The sequence below is a fragment of the Parasteatoda tepidariorum genome, chromosome 11 (genome assembly GCF_982258835.1).
Source record: "Parasteatoda tepidariorum strain Cologne lab strain chromosome 11, Ptep-v5.0, whole genome shotgun sequence".
In the NCBI taxonomy this organism is placed as follows: Eukaryota; Metazoa; Arthropoda; class Arachnida; order Araneae; family Theridiidae; genus Parasteatoda; species Parasteatoda tepidariorum.
In genome coordinates this window covers 94,254,622-94,274,052 of record NC_141765.1, presented here as the reverse complement: position 1 = coordinate 94,274,052, position 19,431 = coordinate 94,254,622, and the positions used below count along the sequence as shown (strand labels likewise).

The 19,431-nt window shown below is 28.3% G+C and overlaps 1 protein-coding gene across 4 annotated transcripts; it reads right to left on the bottom strand.

Annotated features, from left to right (window-relative positions):
* Positions 1 to 522: 522 nt before the first annotated feature.
* LOC147801904 (DENN domain-containing protein 4B-like) lies at positions 523 to 19,341 on the bottom strand. Of its 4 annotated transcripts, none has more exons than XM_087155541.1 (4): positions 19,201 to 19,341; positions 14,005 to 14,045; positions 12,275 to 12,413; positions 523 to 930 (listed from the first exon to the last, which is right to left on the bottom strand). In XM_087155541.1, exons 2-4 carry the CDS (start codon positions 14,013 to 14,015, stop codon positions 853 to 855), a joined length of 228 nt encoding a protein of 75 aa, XP_087011667.1. In that variant the 5' UTR covers positions 14,016 to 14,045; positions 19,201 to 19,341; the 3' UTR covers positions 523 to 852. The 4 variants fall into 4 exon arrangements, with proteins under 4 accessions (XP_087011667.1, XP_087011668.1, XP_087011669.1 ...); XM_087155543.1 differs by lacking the exon at positions 523 to 930 and adding an exon at positions 8,096 to 9,428; XM_087155542.1 differs by lacking the exon at positions 19,201 to 19,341 and having other exon boundaries at positions 14,005 to 18,790.
* Positions 19,342 to 19,431: the final 90 nt, after the last annotated feature.

Sequence of the window (19,431 nt, the reverse complement as noted above, 5' to 3'; positions counted from 1 at the left end):
AAAAAAAATCTTTTTAGTGTTTCAAATTTTATAAATTAGAATGTCTTTAAAGATTAACAGAATATTGTATTTTAAGTTTATACAATTGTATAATATTTTTATGCTCAAGTGACTGAATTAAATGATAAATTTTATATTATGTCTTTTGAGCTAACAATATGTCTTTTTAAATCTGTTCTGTCTCTTTCTTTTAGTATCCTGCTTTTTTTTTTATGTGTCACGTTGATGTACTCTTTTATATATATAACGTCGTTGCCGAGAGGAAGGATGAAAACAGGTCTTAGGCAGGGAAAGAGGGCACAATATTTAATTTTTAGAGAGAGAACAATCATCAAAGTGACACAAAATCGTTGTGTTCTTCAATAAAAGTTAGTTTCCGAAAACTGTGGCTTTTCTTCAAGTCAAGTGCTAGCTTCTATTGTTCAATACTTACCAGTGTATCAATCAAATGACTTCTACTAACGTACTATTGGACATATTTTCTAAATTTAAAAAGTTTTTAATTAAATACAGTGGCATTAAATTCTAAATTGAAATTTATTTAAACTGAAACAGTTGCAGTGAAACAGTAGTAAGCTTGTATATAAAGTGAACTAAGTATCTTGGATAGATATTCTATAAAATAGCAGCATTCCCTTAATATGTATCTTCAAGAAATGATATATAAATGAGATACATTTTCTTTTGATAATTTTTATTTTTACCTTCTTATTTATTTTTTAGTGGTAAGTAAGAGTACAGCATATATGTAAAAAGCACAAAATAGGACACATTGAAGCATGTCTATTTTTTTCCGTTCTCATACAATCGACAAAGAGTATTGGTAGACAGCTTGACTCTATGATGGTGCAATCACATAAGGTTTATGGCAGCTACTAGTGGCAACATCCTGAGAAAAGGAGCAGCTAAAAGTCTTGTCTGCTTATTCAACTGTAAAATAGAAGCATTTTTCTTGATAAAAAAATTGAAATCATGTTACCTTAAAGTTCTGCAGTGAGTCAGAATCTAATCTAAGACATAAATTATATTAATATCTGACAACTATGCCAAATAATAAAGATCTTAATTATTTTTTATGAATTTAAAAAATTTACAATTATATCTAATACATATAACAAAATTAATGACTAAATTTTGACTTGTTATGGCACAGAGATATTCTTCAAAGCGAATGAGTATCTGTATAAATCATAGTAGAAACATGAAGTCCTGGTAAACATATCTCACAGAAAAGCTTTAAGCAGACAATGCTGTGAGATTATTCTCCGGGACAAATGTAAATCATCAGTAGAACGAACAGTAATGTAAATACTAAAAACAATTTTTTATTAAAAACAAATTATATTAAATATTTAAAGAATAATTCCTTATATAATCCAGGTAAAAGCTAGAAGAGAACAAGTTGCTTCAAATTAGTATTGCACTCAAGATACCTTGTGAAAATTTCAATCGATGGCTAAGTATATAACTTAAAGCACAGTTTTTTAAATTGTAAATCTAAAAAGGATTGAAAACATTACTTCGAATCAACTTGAGTAACAGAGTGAAAGAGGATCATTTAACACGGAAGTATACATTTTAAGAGAAAATTTTTAATAACCAGGAAAGTATTATAAGCATGCACACATACAATTATATATAAAATAAAAAAAGCCCACGATTTATTAAATCTGGCTCATCCAACATCTTCCGGGACTACTTGCGACACCGTCAGAGTAGTTTCACTACTCTTTTGGGTGGAAGCACTACTCCAACTCATACTTTGGGATTTGGTGCATTCGTTCCTTAAAAAATCAAAACATAAAAAAGGAGTTGAAAAGGGTGTTAATATCTGAAGGCATGTTGATGCAGTTAACAGAACATTGGAGCACACATCCACAATTAGGCAATCGCTCTCGTGCTTTGCTAGTCTACCAAAAAGCTTTTATTAACAATAAAAAATTGGCCCAATTCCTCCATACATGTTTAACTTGTCATGAGGTTGAACTAATTCTCTCAACTCAATCTTCTAGCATTCAGGTGTTCACTCAAGTATTATAGTTATAATGGGTTTTGCAAAAATGAATTTTTGAATCCCATAGTTACAGTCTAGTAAAAGAAGTAAAAATTAAAGGAAGATAGATATAACTTAAAATTGTAACAATGAGAACTAAGTGTTGATAGGTTACTGGGTTACAAAGTTACATTGAGAGTTAAATTGTTAAAATTAAATAAACTATTGTTACAACAGGTTTGCTGCTCGGTTTCTTATTTTCAATTCTTTTGCAAGTCTCTAATTTAGTCAGGTTACTTACGTCTAAAAGAGAGGGGTAGTGTCTGATTAATCTTATTTATTATTTCTATTGTAGAATCCATCAGAGTTTAGACATAAATAACAGCATTTAAAGAACAAGACAATCACAGGATATTACATCACAACATTTAATAGTTAGTCACAGCACAGATTTTTTAAAATTTATTTTCTTTACATATGACATAAATATACATATGACACGGCCAACTGCTTGATTGGAAGGCGCACTGCCTACCGTAGAAACTAGTTGCAGAACTGTGGTGAGCAATAATTTTGTACAAAATAACAGTAACAATTTTGTGCTTTTGTATAAACAGCTGAAGTTTATTTAAAAATGATGAAAGATTTCGCTTTTGTAAGAGATAATAAACCTGTGTATAGTTCATGTTGTAAATATACATCTTAAACCTTAGCTGATAATTGTCCTTGCCAGGTCCTGTGAATGTGCCATCTACATAGCAAATGTGAAATCTTTTCAAAAATCGTATTGAATGGCTTACCTGAACTTTATTATTAGTCATTAAGGTCAATTACAATTTAGGTTTGGAATTTTAGATTTAAGAGAAAGAAATACTAAATGGTTTCTGAATCTAAACTGATAGTAATAAAATGCGCAACTGGATAACTATGACCAAACTCTGTAACTGAAGTTTATCTAAAAATAGGATAAATATTTGTGTTATGAATTATGCTAAAGAGAGTTTACTACATCATTAAGTAAAATTTAAATAGAACATTAAACAAGAAAATCCATATTTCTTTTAGACTGCTCTTATATCTCACAACTTACAAACTTAATTATTTATTCTGATCTTTTAGATCAGACAATTTCACAGACTGATGGCTGAAATAACTGACTTTTTAAAAAATTAACATAAGCAACTAACTTAACTTTCTGATACAAGAACAATGTTAACGTTAAAGGAGAAAAAATAAATCTTCAAAAAATAACTAAAGCATCCCACCAATATTAACAAAAATATGGTTTAATGATAAAAGTTTATTAACTTTCCAGGCATAGTTCTCTTTAGCCTGCATTTCATTTAGGGTGAAAAAGAGGGACCTTATGTTATTTTGAATGCTTTATAAGTCAAAATCAGCCATACTGAATATTGATACATGATAATTCATCATTTATTATGAGGTAAGATTTAAATACTTTTAAAAATGATATTAATTTTACTTTTCCCTATTTTTAGAAATTGAATGCTAAAATAATAAATTTTTAAAAATTCATAAAGAAAAAAAGAAATAATTTTTTTAAATAATTAATATAAAAAAACAACATATTAATACATTTATTGTTTATTAATAAAAGAGAAAGATATTAACCAGCAAGACACTGTCTTTTTCTTAACCTGCATTTGATTAAAGACAAATATTGAGAAACTTAAAAAGATATTTATTCTGAACTTAATTATTTTATTAAAACTTTAACTTACAAACAGAACACTATAAAAAAAACTCTTAAGGTAAAATGCCAGCATTAATAATATTCAATCGCACAATGTCAGATTCGATTTAAGCGAAATCTTTCAAGTCTTGAAAAGTGATTTCACGTCGCTCTCTGAAACTGAATTTCGGACGAGGGTCAGGGAGAGACTGACCGAGGTGTGTTATCGGTCGATTAGCGAGAAATTCAAATCGGAATGTAGAATCGCAGCCGAAATAGTGTTGAATCAACTTGCACATAAACAAGTTGATCTTATTATGGGAAAGGAAAACAACATTCATTCGACCACTGTTAAGTTCACTTGGTTGAGTTGCACAAAGTTTATTCTAAACAAACATTTCAGAATTTCAAGTCGAGCGCATCAGTACAGAAAACTATATTACGATACGGAAAGCTTTGTTAACGTAAGGGAAGAGGATGTGAAGTATGCAAGAAAGGCTATAAAGCGATTGCATAAACTCAAAGTTATTGTTCAGAAGGATAATACGCTACCTTCCACAAGTCATTTAAATTCGTGTAAAAATAGCTTACTAAAATGTATAAGTGATTTAACTATTATTCAAATTTTGCCTATTCTACTTTTCAGTCTGATTAGACGAGCTAATAATTCATAATACATTTATTACTTTAATTGAAATAATTAAGAATCTCATGAAATCAGCTTTGTAACAAAAATATTGCTAGCTGTTGAGTAAATAATACATGGAATTCATTCAAAATTATGTTTTGCAAAGCGCTACTCCATAATAGGGTTTTAAATAATTTATGATTTGAAATCTTTTTGGGAGAAAGTGAGATATTTTCTAATTATGCTAATTACAATCACCCAGGCACCAAAAAAAAAATTTTAAGTTGCGCAAAATAAAATATATATATGTTGAGGCATATCCAGTTGTGGCTAAGAGGTATACCTTTCGAGTTGAGTTGGTCATCTTCTGGGGTGCTCTTCTTTTTTTAATTCTTCATTGGCTACTGCTTGTAAGTCACCAAAACTTAATGATTGTTTTAGTGTAGATACTGATGCAGAAATCATCCTATTCTTTTTTGTCCAAATACAAATTTATTGTTCAGAAAGATATGCTACCTTCAAGTGGCCTCTTTTGTTGCATTTGGTTTCCATACATGTAACCCAGGCACCAAAAAAAAAAATTTAAAGTTGCGCAAAATAAAATATATATATGTTGAGGCATACCCAGTTGTGGCTAAGAGGTATACCTTTCGAGTTGAGTTGGTCATCTTCTGGGGTGCTCTTCTTTTTTTAATTCTTCATTGGCTACTGCTTGTAAGTCACCAAAACTTGATGATTGTTTTAGCGTAGATACTGATGCAGAAATCATCCTATTCTTTTTTGCCCAAATACAAATTTATTGTTCAGAAAGATATGCTACCTTCAAGTGGCCTCTTTTGTTGCATTTGGTTTCCATACATGTAACCCAGGCACCAAAAAAAAAAATTTAAAGTTGCGCAAAATAAAAGAAATATATGTTGAGGCATACCCAGTTGTGGCTAAGAGGTATACCTTTCGAGTTGAGTTGGTCATCTTCTGGGGTGCTCTTCTTTTTTTAATTCTTCATTGGCTACTGCTTGTAAGTCACCAAAACTTGATGATTGTTTTAGCGTAGATACTGATGCAGAAATCATCCTATTCTTTTTTGCCCAAATACAAATTTATTGTTCAGAAAGATATGCTACCTTCAAGTGGCCTCCTTTGTTGCATTTGGTTTCCATACGTGTAACGCATGCGTAAATGTTTTAAAACTAAATGTTAGAGAATCTGCTTCAATCAAATGTTATGGGATTGGTTCTTAAGTTATTTCATTTTTTTATAAAACTGGTGTGTTAAAAAAAATGCTGAAGCAAATAAAAATGCAAAATTTAAAGTAATTTAACCGTTATTCAAATGATATTCTGTTTTGCTCTACTACAAAAGAAGGCTCTAAAGAATTTCCTTCTTTCTTTTTTGCATAAACTCAAAGTCATTGTTCAGAGAGGTAAAACCTACTTTAAGTCATTTCAAATTCTGTGAAACTACTTTACTGATAGAAATACTAAAGCAAAAAAGGATGATAGTTATTTGCAGAATTAGGGATGTAACAAGTCGTGATTTGGCCGAATATCTGGTAATTCTTCAAATTTTGCTTTTCTATTTGTATTTCAGAATATAAACTACAAGATCCAGAACTTAATTATATGTTAAAACTATTTCTCTTAATACACAGTAAAAAAAAAGAGATTTTACATTATTCTTCATTAAATCTATTCAAATTTAAATCCCCAAAAAATTTTGTGGAAAAATACTTTTCAGAATATGGAGTAAAAAAATCAAATATTCGATATGCATTGTTATCATTCATGATGGCAATATTGTCGTATTGCACATACCTATGTGCTTAATTGGTTGTTTGTGCATTGTTTCTACATCTTGGCTTCATGCATCCTATAATCCTGTAAGCATATTGGAAATAACAAGCATATTGGAAATAATAATATTAACAAGCAGTCGTAGGTTGTGTACCTCTGTTCAGGGTATCTGGGCACCTGGAAACTACAAACTAATTTCGAATTTAACAAGGCAAACTTATTTTATCAGTAGACTAAATGTCAAAGACAAAAACAGGCATTTAACATAAAACAGGCAGCATTTTAACAAAAATCTAAATCATACTTTGTTATAATAAATATAAGTTATTGCACTCGGCTGTACAGTCCGCAAAAAAAAAAAAGATATCACCCTGAATAACTTTCGTTCAAATGATCGGATTTTCACGAACTAAGTGTTAATCTTAATGGTTCTTGGGGGTGACCTCAAATATGCTAATTAATTAGTGCTAACTATTAATTAAGTTACGAAATCAGACACAAAAACGTACTTTCTCTGAATAAACATATATTTTTTCTTACATATTTGGATTCTTAACCTTCAAAATATAGGGGGTAGCCGCAATCTGGGAAATATGGTCCCCATAGTTTGGTCAGGAGAGCGATCCAAAGTTCGTACCCCTTAATGTTAATTTCACTTTTTACGTTTTTAGTCATATTTTAAAAACTAATAAAGCAATTCGAAGAAAATTTCACCCAGTCATAAAACTCATTTACCCAAAGATAATTTCACGAAAAAAATAATTTTTAATAATTGTTAATTTTTTTTTATTATTTAATTAAATTAAGGATGAAAAATTTTTGAATTACAAGGTATGAATTTTTTTATACCATATTAATCTACATATTTTTCAATTGAAAAATCGAAAGTTTCAACTGTTTTTATTTATTAGAAGCTGAGAAAAATTAAAATTAATTATTTTTAAAAAAATAATTTGGCGACAATGAAGAAATGATTAAATGGGGCGATTAATATTAAAATGTGATAAACTTGCGAGGAACTTGACTTCGCGCGCTTAGCATAAAATTTCATTCATATTTTTTTCGCTAATAATCGTTTGCTTATCTTTTCATTTTTATTTTTTTAAGCTATAAAATACGATGTTTCATTTTTAGTCGTCTAAAATTCTATTTGCAATTTAGTAAAGAAATTTGAATAAAACATTTTATTGAATAAAATACATTTTATTCAGAGAATGTGGAGTTTTATAAAAGCATGCTTCTGATAGAATATGATTATACAACAGATTGTGCTTCTTTAATGTGATTATTTTTTATTTTTTAGTTTTTTTTCTTCTCAATAACTGATAAAATTTCAATAATATACATACGAATGAATAAATTCGGAATAAAATATTCATAAATTTCTTGAATATATATTTTATAAATATTAATAAAAATACGTAGTCAACATTTTTAAGCATCTCTCACAACATCGCAAATTTCTCAAAATCTTATAGGGTAAACTAACCAGTGATGGAATACTTAAGCTTAGCTTGTCTTTAAAAAAAAAATCATAAAAATTTCAAAATTTGTAATTTTAGCTAAATGACGTATTTGTTATTAAATGCATGTTGACATATTTGTTAATAAATGCAAATTATGTAAAAAAAATTTAGATAACTTACATAATATTGTTTTAAGCTTTTGGTGGTTTAAATAATAAGTAGTAAGATAACCAAGTGAAGGAACAGTTCTTAAATTGAATAAACACTAAATTTTCCAGTGAATGAACACTTAATTTTGAGAATGTTTGATGCTCGTTAGGAATCCTTAGGCCACACAGATATCTGTCGCCCTGTAGATGCCTGAATTGACGGATGTTAACACAGGCGGGCATTAGGAAAAAAAATCTTTTTAAGTTTTCGTGCCCCCATTTCAGTATCCTAAGGGCCTTACGAGCTCTGTTTAAAAAGAGAGTATCATATCAGATATATATATATATATATATATATATATATATATATATATATATATATATATATATATATAAGAAAACAAAAATAATCATAGTAGCAGTATTTGGTGGTAAATGTAGCTTATCGTAATTGAAGAATATGCTGTGCGACATTTTATGGTGAATTTGCGAACGTAAGTTTCAGAATGTATCGAAACATGTGGATGCTATTTGCTAATCATCTTTATCCAAAGAAAACCATGTAACGTAAATATCTAGCAAAATGAAGCAATTTTTTAAACAATGAATCATACAATATGCAACATATTATTTCAATATCTTATTCTTAAACATAAAATATTTCAATGTTTTTAAAATGTCACTAAACATTCAGCAATTCATTGAGTTATAGAAAAAAGAAATATCGTAAATTATAGAAAACCTTGTGAATGTGCATTAGAATTACTATACAATCTACATTTTATTTTTCAAGCACTTTTTTTACTTCAAACTTTCATGCCTAGAAGACTCGATTAAAGCTGTAAAAATCATTATCCATAAAATTTTGTATATAGCTAATTTTGTATATAGCTAATATTTTTTATAAGTTATGTTAATTTGATTTTAGTATGAAATCCTCGAATAAACATAGCAAAAATAGCATAATCTAAATAATATCAGATAAAAAGTTCATGTATTTAAATTCTAAAAACTTATAAATCGATTCAAATTTTCTTTTCAAAGGAGAATAAAATAATTTTTTTTTCTTTTTTTTTTTTTTGCTTTTTGGACATAAATGAACTTAAAAATTGTCTATTGCTTAGAAACTTCGAGATGTTTTCTATTAACTATTAATTAAATCTCTCAGAGCAATCACAAAACATTATTTCAATTTTTTTACAGTCAGAAATTGGTTGCCTAGCAACCTAGTAAAATTAAGCTTTTCTCTTTTGAATCAGTCAATGGGTTATCTTAAAATATTTATTTGCGCAGGCGACTTTTTTTGGCGGTTTTCTGGACTATCGCCAAATATATAAACCTTTATTGCAACCCAATTTACGACCCAATTGTTTTAAAATTTTGTCTACCCCCCCTAATTTAACTGTCTAGATTCCAAATATGTAAAAAAAATATATATGTTTATTCAGAGAAAGTACGTTTTTGTGTCTGATTTCGTAACTTAATTAATAGTTAGCACTAATTAATTAGCATATTTGTGGTCACCCCCAGGAACCATTAAGATTGACACTTAGTTCGTGAAAATCGGATCATTAGAACGAAAGTTATTCAGGGTGATATCTTTTTTTTTTGCGGACTGTACACCATATTGCTTCATTTCAAATAAAATTTTCACAGCCAAGGTTGGCTGACTATCCACATAACAACATCAACACTCTATAGCAAACCTGTGACAAAAACAAAAATTATTAAATCTACAGTAATTACCAATGGAATACATGAATATATTATAATGATTTTATATATAATGGCCTTATAATATATCGGGTATATATGGGAAAAGTATTACAGTTTTGTCAGTTCAAATGAAAAAAAGTAGTTCTTTTCTCTGAGATAAATGAAGAGAAATAACATTAAAATAATTCTTCCTCATTGCAGTTCTTATCATTGAATTATATCAAAAAATTTTTGTTCGATTTTGTTGTCTTGTATATGGCAGTACTAAATATTTCCAAAAGTTTCGAGATTGAACTTTGCGAGTTCTGGAGACTGTATGAGACGTCCTTTGGTTCCAGAGTTCAAAAAGTGCAGCCAGAATGACTTGACAGCTGAAAATGTGTTCTGGCGTTAATTGGGTTGGGGGCAATGTCCTTTTAGTCAAATCCTGTTTAAGCGAAAATTTTTATGTATCGAATATTTTCCAAATCTCCATAGACAACATTGATTAAAAATACTGATTTTATAAAATGGGTAATTCAATTTAACAAAGGTGAAAATAAGCAACTAGTCTCATTTTATCGCATGATCAAAACACTTTTCCATACTTCAAACAATGTTCGCAGAATTCAAATATTTTTGCATCTTCAGAATAAAAAGTTTCAGATATTTAAGGGACATGTCAAAAAAGACGAATCATTCGGAAAGAGCCACCCTGTAAAGACTAAACCCAACCCACTCATGTTACTGCGGACGATGATGTTAGAAGATGTGGAACATTGACAGAACATGATATTATTGTTCTTATCATTCAAGAAAACAAAGAAAAATCGCTTCTTGACAGCAGCGGCGATGAAGAATGTTCAGAAGAAAACTTACCCACAGCTTCACAAGCCTTGGTCAATAGGGAAGCATTAAAGAGATATTTATTGACACAAAAAAACTTAAGATTCTTTTTTTGATTACGTGCATATTTTGAAGAAATTTGTAACTTTTACTGCAGGGTTCCTACTCTTTCAACAAAGCAAAAATTAAGCACTTTTAAGGACCATATTTTGAAAAAATAAAGCACTGATTTTAAAAAAATTAAGGACTTTAAAGATAGTATGATTGTTTATCATCGAATATACATATGTCACCAGTGAGTGCAAATTATTTACCTTTCTAAAAATATCAATAAATAAAAAAATAATAAAAAAACTATTTTATTATAATTTAAGAACTGATATAATTGTATTAATTGATAGGACTTGCCAAAGAAGTACTAGGTAATTTTTGCAAACTTGGGTCAGATTTTTTATAAAACATTTTCAGACAGTTAAAAGTTAACGCCTTTCAGATTGTAAAAGTTAACATATGAAACTAACCTGTATTCCATTTTTAATGATTTCATTGAAATTTAATTGTAAAATTAATTGCAGAATTTAAGATTTGAAATTTTTTTCATGCATATTAAAAAAAAGAGTAAGTAACAAAATTTGGCAAGAACATTGAAATAATTATAACAACAAGTTTTTTATATTCCGCTACTAGGCCAGCAAATGTGTCAGATTTACTTTTATGATGAACTTTAACAAAATTATTTCCAGCCAAACCAGTTATTAAGAATTAACTTTAATGTTACCAAATATTCTGGCGAAAAACAGGAAAATTTTTTAAAGCAACCTAAAATTTAACAAAAATTAAAAACAGTATATTAAGTTGCAATGTTAACTGTATAAAATTATTATTAAAATCTAAGGATCATTCCGTTGAGTAGATTTATATTTTATGTAACAATTTGCTTATCGTTAAGGAATAAAAATAACGTAACAATCTAAAATTTAAAAAAAAAAACTTGCGATTTTCATCAAAACCCCAAAGAACTCCATGTTTTTTATGAAAAATCTAGGTGGGCTTGGATTTTTCAAACCCTGTTTCTTACAGATCTGTTTACTTATTAGTACAATCATGAATTTTAAAAAAACATTATGCTTTCTGTAAATTTATGTTTACTTATTACACGTTGAATTATTATACAAATTTATTTAATTCTTCAAGACTTTAGGATTATATATGCTTAGGATTATATATGCAATATATTATGCTTTCTGTAAATTTACGTTTACTTATTAGACATTGAATTATTATACAAATTTATTTAATTCTTCAAGATTTTAGGAAATAGTTTTAGTTATGGATTCTTGTTCAAAAATTTTTGTCATACTTCTTTTCTTAGAGTTTTACTTAATCCTTACAAGCAGATGTGTTACCAGTAGAACTGAATTTCTTGAATTCTGTCAATTTTGAAGGTTAGTGTGAGTCTTTCACTTAGGTACCTTAAAACTGCCCCCCCCCAAAAAAAAGCACTATCTTTTCCATGTGAAGTATTACCCTTGTTCACACTATTCTTTTCTTTTAGAACGCTTCACTCTCCTCATAGAGTATCATTCTGGGCAAAAAGGTAGAATATATTAATGAAAGAACCAATATATTAATAACTGGACATACTTTCTTCCCCTTACCTATAGTTTCCCCCTACACACATTAAGTCTTATAACTCTAAAATGTTTTACCTGTAATGCATGGTCTAATTCTTTGTCTAAATGTAATGCATGGTCTAATTCTAAGTGATAAAAGGACATTTTGTTTTAAAAAATTGAATTGAAAAATTTTTCCTATCAACTATAGTGATGCTAAAAAATTAAGGACTTTTAAAAACCTTGTACCAAAATTAAGTACTTTTAAGGGCCCTTATTTTCCAAAATAAAAACAACAATATAGTTAAAGAACAACATGATTAAATATGGGAGAAAAAAAATGAAATCAAATAAATAATGATGATAAATTGGAATAATTCTAAAAGAAATGAAAATACCTCATCTAGTTGGCAAATTTTATATTTTTGAATTTGAGCCAGAACGTCAAAAGAAAGTCTAAGTGCACTGCTTTTGGATGGTGAGTTTCTTAGTAATAAATGAATAAACCATAAACTAAAGCAGTAATTCACCAGGCACCTATAGAAACACAAAAGACTATTACTAATTTAATTAAAAACCATTATTAATATTACTAAGACTATTATTATATTACTAAAAATATTACTAAGACTATTATTAAAGACTATATTATTAATATTACTATTTATCACTTCATATGTTGCACAAATATATTATATGCTATCCTTTTTGATAGGATACACCAGAATACTCCCTGGCATCACTTAGCAACGTAAAAATTTATCAAAATGTGTAATATTATGTAATAACTGATCCTCAACAATCACGCTTATACTATTTTATGTGTAGATTTCAAAATATAATTTCTCTTATTATCAAAATGTGTAGTTTGTAAAAATAATTAGAGGCTTTCTCTGAGGCTAAGAGACAACCTCTGCGCATAAATTTTTTTCAAAAAAATTGCTAATTGATTAACTTGAAAGCTTTTTTCCATAACTTCAACTGAAATTATGAGGAAATAAACATTTAAATGTACAGGTATTAAAAAGTATTTATTTAAAAAAATAATGTAAAAATTACTTAAAAAATTTATTAATATACCAAACCCGAAAAAAACAAGATACCTTTAAAAATTTAGCAAGTTGAAAATAATCTTAACAAAGTAAATATTTGAAATAAAAATCAAAATTAAAACTATAAACAAATAATTTTACCAGTGTTTAATTACTATTTAAATAGTGAAATAATTCTTTTCAAAATGGAATATGAATAAAAAGGTAGTGTTTTAAGAGAAGGCGGCTTACTCTTAGAAAAAGAGAGCATTTATAGGGTACAGGGCGGCAGGTCGTCTGTTTAAAAACTCTTAGGGAGAACAGTAGATACACACTTCGATATTGTGCCTTTCAAAATGATTAAAATGTTGAACTGGATAACAATGGTGAAATGAAGTTTATTTGATTTCAAGTTTTAGAAGCTACTGCAGTACCACTTTTGATAGCTTTCATAGTAAATAATGAAAACTCAATAATTGTATTTTTATAATAGTTTTACAAATATAAACTAATTAATAAGTAGGATACTCAGTTATTACCACCCTGAATATACATTATTAAAATCTTTGTCAAAAATTATTTTAAAAAGAATTATGCATATTAGGTGACATAAATTAATATTTTAAAAAAAAGAAACAAAATGTTATCAGGATATGATGGATCACCATTTAAGACAATTGGATTAAAAACTATGGGGCAAGGCAAAAGCATTGAGGTGTTTCTGATACTTTTGTTTCACTTTCTCTGATTTTTCTTTGATAATCAAACAGGTTATATATTTTTAATATATCTTTACCAGCCAATGATTAGCTAATTACAATCGAATTGTTTCTTTTTTACTAGTTTAAATAATTAAAAAAAATTTTTTTTGCAATCAATAATTTGAATATTAATTTGATTGCGTTAAATTGCAATTTTTTTTCCACTTCTGACGAGGATTCAAAAATTATATATTAGGATCAGGGATCTCTCTGTATTGTCAATATATTATATGCATAGATAATAATTGATAAAGAAAACATTAGTTAATATATATTATATTTAGTCCTTAGTGAATAAATTTAAGAATATTTAAATTGCATAAAGTAAATAATTACTTAATCCACATCGTAGGAGTTTCAGAATGTTTTCTATCAATCTAAAAAAGCAAGTAAATATTAAAAAGTTTGAGCCCTAATGAGTAACAACATGATCAACATACAAAATTAAAGAATGGTAAAAAGAACAAATGAGTAAAAAATGTTTTGTATGAAACTGGCTCACGTAAGTGCAAATAAATATTTCTTAATAATTTTTTATGTTAAAATAAGTCAATTTTTTATTCAAAACCATTTTGAACACAGGTGTTATTTAAGTTTTCCAACAAAGTTTGAAAAAAAGTAGTGACTCCATTTCAAAAGTAGTTTATAGTTACTACTGTAGTCATTTTTCTGATAAACGTTTTTATCAGTAAGTGACTAAAGTTAAAGTTTATAACTGCAAAATTAATATATTCGTAACAAACTTGAATTTTATACAATGATATTAAAAATATGGAATAAATCCCTGCATAGGTAATCAAGGAACTGAAAACAAGTTCGTTAATTTTTTTTTTGTTTGCAAGATTCTTTCAATTTATAAATTGAGAAATTTTATAACTTTTATTAGAAACTGATTTAGAGATGCTTTAAAAGGGAGTCTCTCATGGATTTCTCCCATTTTCTTGTTTGCTTTCTAAAAATAAAATTAAGACAAAAAATAAACTGCAGATGCTAATAAATTTTTTCTCATCAACACACAAAAGATTATATACATTAAAAAAACTTACGCATTCCTTCTTTTATACACTTTACAAGTCGTTAGAACAAAAAAAAATTAAAAAATGTGAAATCATGAAGACAGATGATAATATCGTGAACATGGATGCATCAAAAAGGGGTTAATTAAATTTACGTTTCGAGATTCATGCGTTGTAATAAATACGGAAATCAATCAATAATAATATCAGTGGAAATATTTATTAAGAAAACGATAGAATTAATGCATCAAATAAAGAATACTTAGGTTTGAGATTTGAATATTCTGAATTATAATATTATCAGAATTTTCAAAAATCAATCAACAGTAATAACTGCCAAAAAAAGCCAGATCCATATGTTCCAATGTTAGGCATCGTAATTATATCGAAATTTTAAAAAACCTGAGAAAATTAACTAAATTGACTGTAAAAGAAAGAAAAAAAAGATTGTAACACAGATTTACGATGGAGTCAAGAGTGTTAAAAAGTCATTTCTCTAAGAAATCTGCATAAAAAGAGCTTCATGTAACAATCTGCTTAGTTTTCCTTATGGATTTGAATTCAATTTTTTTTGTATTACTTCTTTTCCTAGGGTTTTACTTCATCCTATAAACATAAGCACTACCAATAGAACTGAATTTCTGGAACTCTGTCGATTTCGAAGGTCAGTGTGGGTCTTCTACTTAAATACCTGAAAACTACCGACCTCAACCAATACTATTCTTTACTTTTAGAACGCTCCACTTACATCATGAGGTACCATTCTAAACAAAAGGAAGAAAATATTAATGAAAGTGTCAATATATTAATGAAGGAAGGACATGATTTCTTCCCCTCGCCCTCTCACACACGTCCCTTCATGTATGCTCAACCCTCGATACATGGTCTCATTCTAGGTCAGGGATGGTGAACCAATGGCACGTGTGCCATTTATCGCACCCAACACAATATTTTGGGCATGCCACCGATCACATTTGTTATTACACTATGAATTGTTATTACTCAAATGCTATTACACTATGAAGCATATGTAACAATTAAATTAAAATTCACAAAAAACACGCAAAATAATAAACAATTATTAATGAAAAAAATTAACAATTAATGCTAAAAAAGCAATTAATAACCATAAAAAACAAGCTAACAATAAATGAATAACAAAAAAAAATCAACAGTCCTGCTTAAACTAACATCCTACAACCTAATATAAGTTATTTGTCATCTAATCTGCAACAACAGAAGTCACACTGATGTTACTTTAAGTTGAATTGCGCGTATAACTGAGACATTGTAAAATATTTTTTTTCTCAATGTAATTAAAGAGTTTTGAGTTCATAGTATTTAGCATTATTATTTTCCCAATAATCACGAAGGGAAAATTATTTGACGGCACGTCTATGACCTCATTAAGCAATTTTTTGGAAAAAATGGCACGTTGGTGTATAAAGGTTCCCCATCCCTGTTCTAGGTGATACAAAAACGATATTTTGTTTTAAATATTTTAACAAGACTAAACAATTATTCCTATTAACTTAAGGGATACTGAAAATTAAGGACTTTTAAAAACCTTGAACCGAAACTAATACTTTTAAAGACTGTGGAAAACCTTTTCAACTATTAAAAATTGTACTTTGGTTTAATACTTCTTAATCAAAACAAACTGTTCTTACTTAAAGAAATGTTTTAATAATTTTGAATGTAAACCAACACTAATTATTATTTCTTTTAACAAAGCTATTTCTGGACGATCCCTCAGTCAACCATTTTCAAATATTGTGATAAACTCCTTGATTCTTCTGCTTTTGAACAATAAAAATAGAACAAAAATTGTGCTAAATTATTTTTATTTAAATGTAACATTTCATTATTAGGATGCCATACCGCAGAAGAAAATGTTCATTGCGAATTCTCTTTCTCCTTCAGTACTTATTTAAAATTTAATCGAAATAAAAAGTTCAGACAAACCTGAAGTTTTTATTTCATTATGAGGATGCCATACCACAGAGTGTCATACCGAATGCTCAAAATATTAAAATGCAAACAAATTATTAGAAGAGAACTTCTCCGTTGCATAATACTAAGTTATCATCTTAGAATTTATTTAATTTGTATATTTTAAATTTTTCTTCTCAGTAATTGGATATTTAAGGCTTACTCTACGTTTGTTTGAACTCACTTTTTTTACACTTTAAATAAGTAATGTAGGAAAAAGAGAATTTCTGCATTTCTGATTTCTTGTTTGCTTCGCCGCGCCGTTGGACTATTTGGCATCGGACTAGCTTTAGGACAGATTTCATTGGATTTTTATGAAACAACTGAGGTTTCAGAGTACCAAATTGTTTGTACCTATACTCTAGGCCAGAAGGTAGGCCAATGGGCTCAGGAGGTTCGACAAACACAGTTCTATCGCTCACCTGAGATTCGTCAATTTCTAAAAACTTCATGTCACTAGCAAAGGAGTCTATTTTCTCTGTACATTCCTCGAAGAATGCTAAGCTCAATAAATCGAATTAACATTTGAGTCTTTATTACCATGGAAAAAAATCTGCCATAAACTTTGTCCTGACAGTTTCAAATATAACAATTACCGCATATTCCGGCGTATAACGCGCACTTTTAATACATAAAGTAACATTGGAATTTACTGGTGCGTGGTATACGCCGAATATAAAAACTTATAGATTAAAAGGATTTAAATGTAGAAAAATACTTTTATTTTAAAGAAATAACATACCTTTACCTATATACTTTATTGATTTTCGTTATTACATAAATAGTTCATTATATTCGTCTTCCGTTATTTCTTCAGGCACGTCATCACAATCTGTTTCGTCTTCATCATCTGTGTTACCCTCATCCATAAATAAACTGTCATCTTCTGATCCGTCCAGATTATTTTAAATGTTGCATTTTTTGAATGATTTTCTAACCATCTCAGGCTTAATTTCATCCCATGCTTTTAATATCCATTCGCACACTGTTTCCAAACTTGCATGACGCATAAGTCCTACTTTCGTAAAGGTTTTATCGCCCTCCAACATCCAAGTGTTCCACTGTTTTTTTAAATTGGCTTTAAATGGTTTAAGCAGAGGTCCAATGGCTGAACTAGTGGTGCCATTCCGCCCGGAATAACTGCCATATCGGTGTTACATTCCTTCAACCATTTTTTTTGTATTATCTGTAAGGTGAGACCTAAACATGTCCCACTCTAAAAGGCTTTCTGGTTTTCTTACGCAACCAGGACGGATTTGCCAGACATTTTTTACCCACAATTTAACACCATGTTCGTCCATCCAGCCTTTTTCGTAAACATGAACAAAAATACCTTTTGGAAAACTAAATTTGGGAAGAGTATATCTTAAAATTTAAAAAAAGTATTAGAAATTACGAGTACGCGTTATGCGCCGGAATATACGGTAAGTAAAAAAACCTTTTTTCTCCTCTCTCACAGATCCACAGAATAAAAACACAATGGACTATGGAAAAAAAAATGAAGACATTCATTTAGAATAAATTTTCATGGTACCCACTTTTACACTGTTGTTGCTGTTTTCAGAGAGTAAAGTAAGATAAAAATGGCAAGCCAAAAGTAAGAATTCAGGCCATTAACAGAAGAGCAATTATTAGAAAACTACACTTCTCTTTGTAAAAAATCAACCGTTCAAATTTTTGAGCCATTTCAAACTCCCTATTAAATGACACTAAGAGGTTTTATATTAAACTAGATGTTAATTATGATTTTTAATTCTTATACTGATTAGCTACCATACTACTAATTCTTCAATTGAATAGCACATTGCTTGCATAAGTAACATATGAAAAAAACTTTGCGTAAAAGTAAAGAGGCTGTCAGCAGCTAACTGGTTTTAAAAAAAAAATACTGCAACAATTTAAAAAATATATTCATAAAAATTTTAAACCCAGGTTTTGTTATTTTTATTATTATTTTTCTTTTTTTCCCCCTTTTTTCATTGTTCTGTAATTTTTCCCTTGTTTTCTCTACATTTTGAACTTATTTTATAAGTTCTATTTACTCGCACCTTATGCACAATAAATGAAACTTTTTGTTTTTCTTAATATTCTTTGTGTTTTTTTTGTTTTTATTTATTATGCTATATATATATATATATATATATATATATATATATATATATATATATATATATATATATATATATGTATATATACTTTTTCTTTCACTGTTTTTTTAAAACAATTTTCTCTTCTTTTTATTTTACAGCTTTTAAAAAAAAAAATCAAATAAATAAATAAACAAATTAAAAAAATAATCAAATTTACTTGAGCCGGTGAAATGAAAAAGTACCAAAAAAATATAATAATAATAACAATAATACAATAATAATAAAATAAAAATAAATAAAAGCACATAAGTAATAAGATAAGATAATAAGTAAGAATGAGGTTATTCTATGAGCAGAGCTATTGATGGTCTAAATTTTATGGGACAAAAATTAATTTAAAATAAGAGAAGCATTCAAATTGACACAATGCTTACGTCATTGGTCGCTGCTGAACAACTTGTCCAGGAGTAGGGACTGTTAATGTATAAATATCCAAAGATTGTAGAGCATACATCAATCTAATAAAAACTAGAGTTTCTTTATGTTGGTACTGCTTACTTGGATTAGTGTTTGAATCTGAAACAATTTAAATAAAGGAACAAAATTAAATGTATAATTTGATAGGGAACACATATTAAAAAAATAGTAATAGCAAAGTCAAATAT

What these genes read in the sequence shown, in the direction of transcription:
- LOC147801904 (XM_087155541.1), bottom strand. An exon ending in AAATTTGCCAACTAGATGAG is followed by an intron (nt 931 to 12,274) that starts GTATTTTCATTT and finishes TCTATTTTACAG; the next exon opens with TTGAATAAGCAGACAAGACT.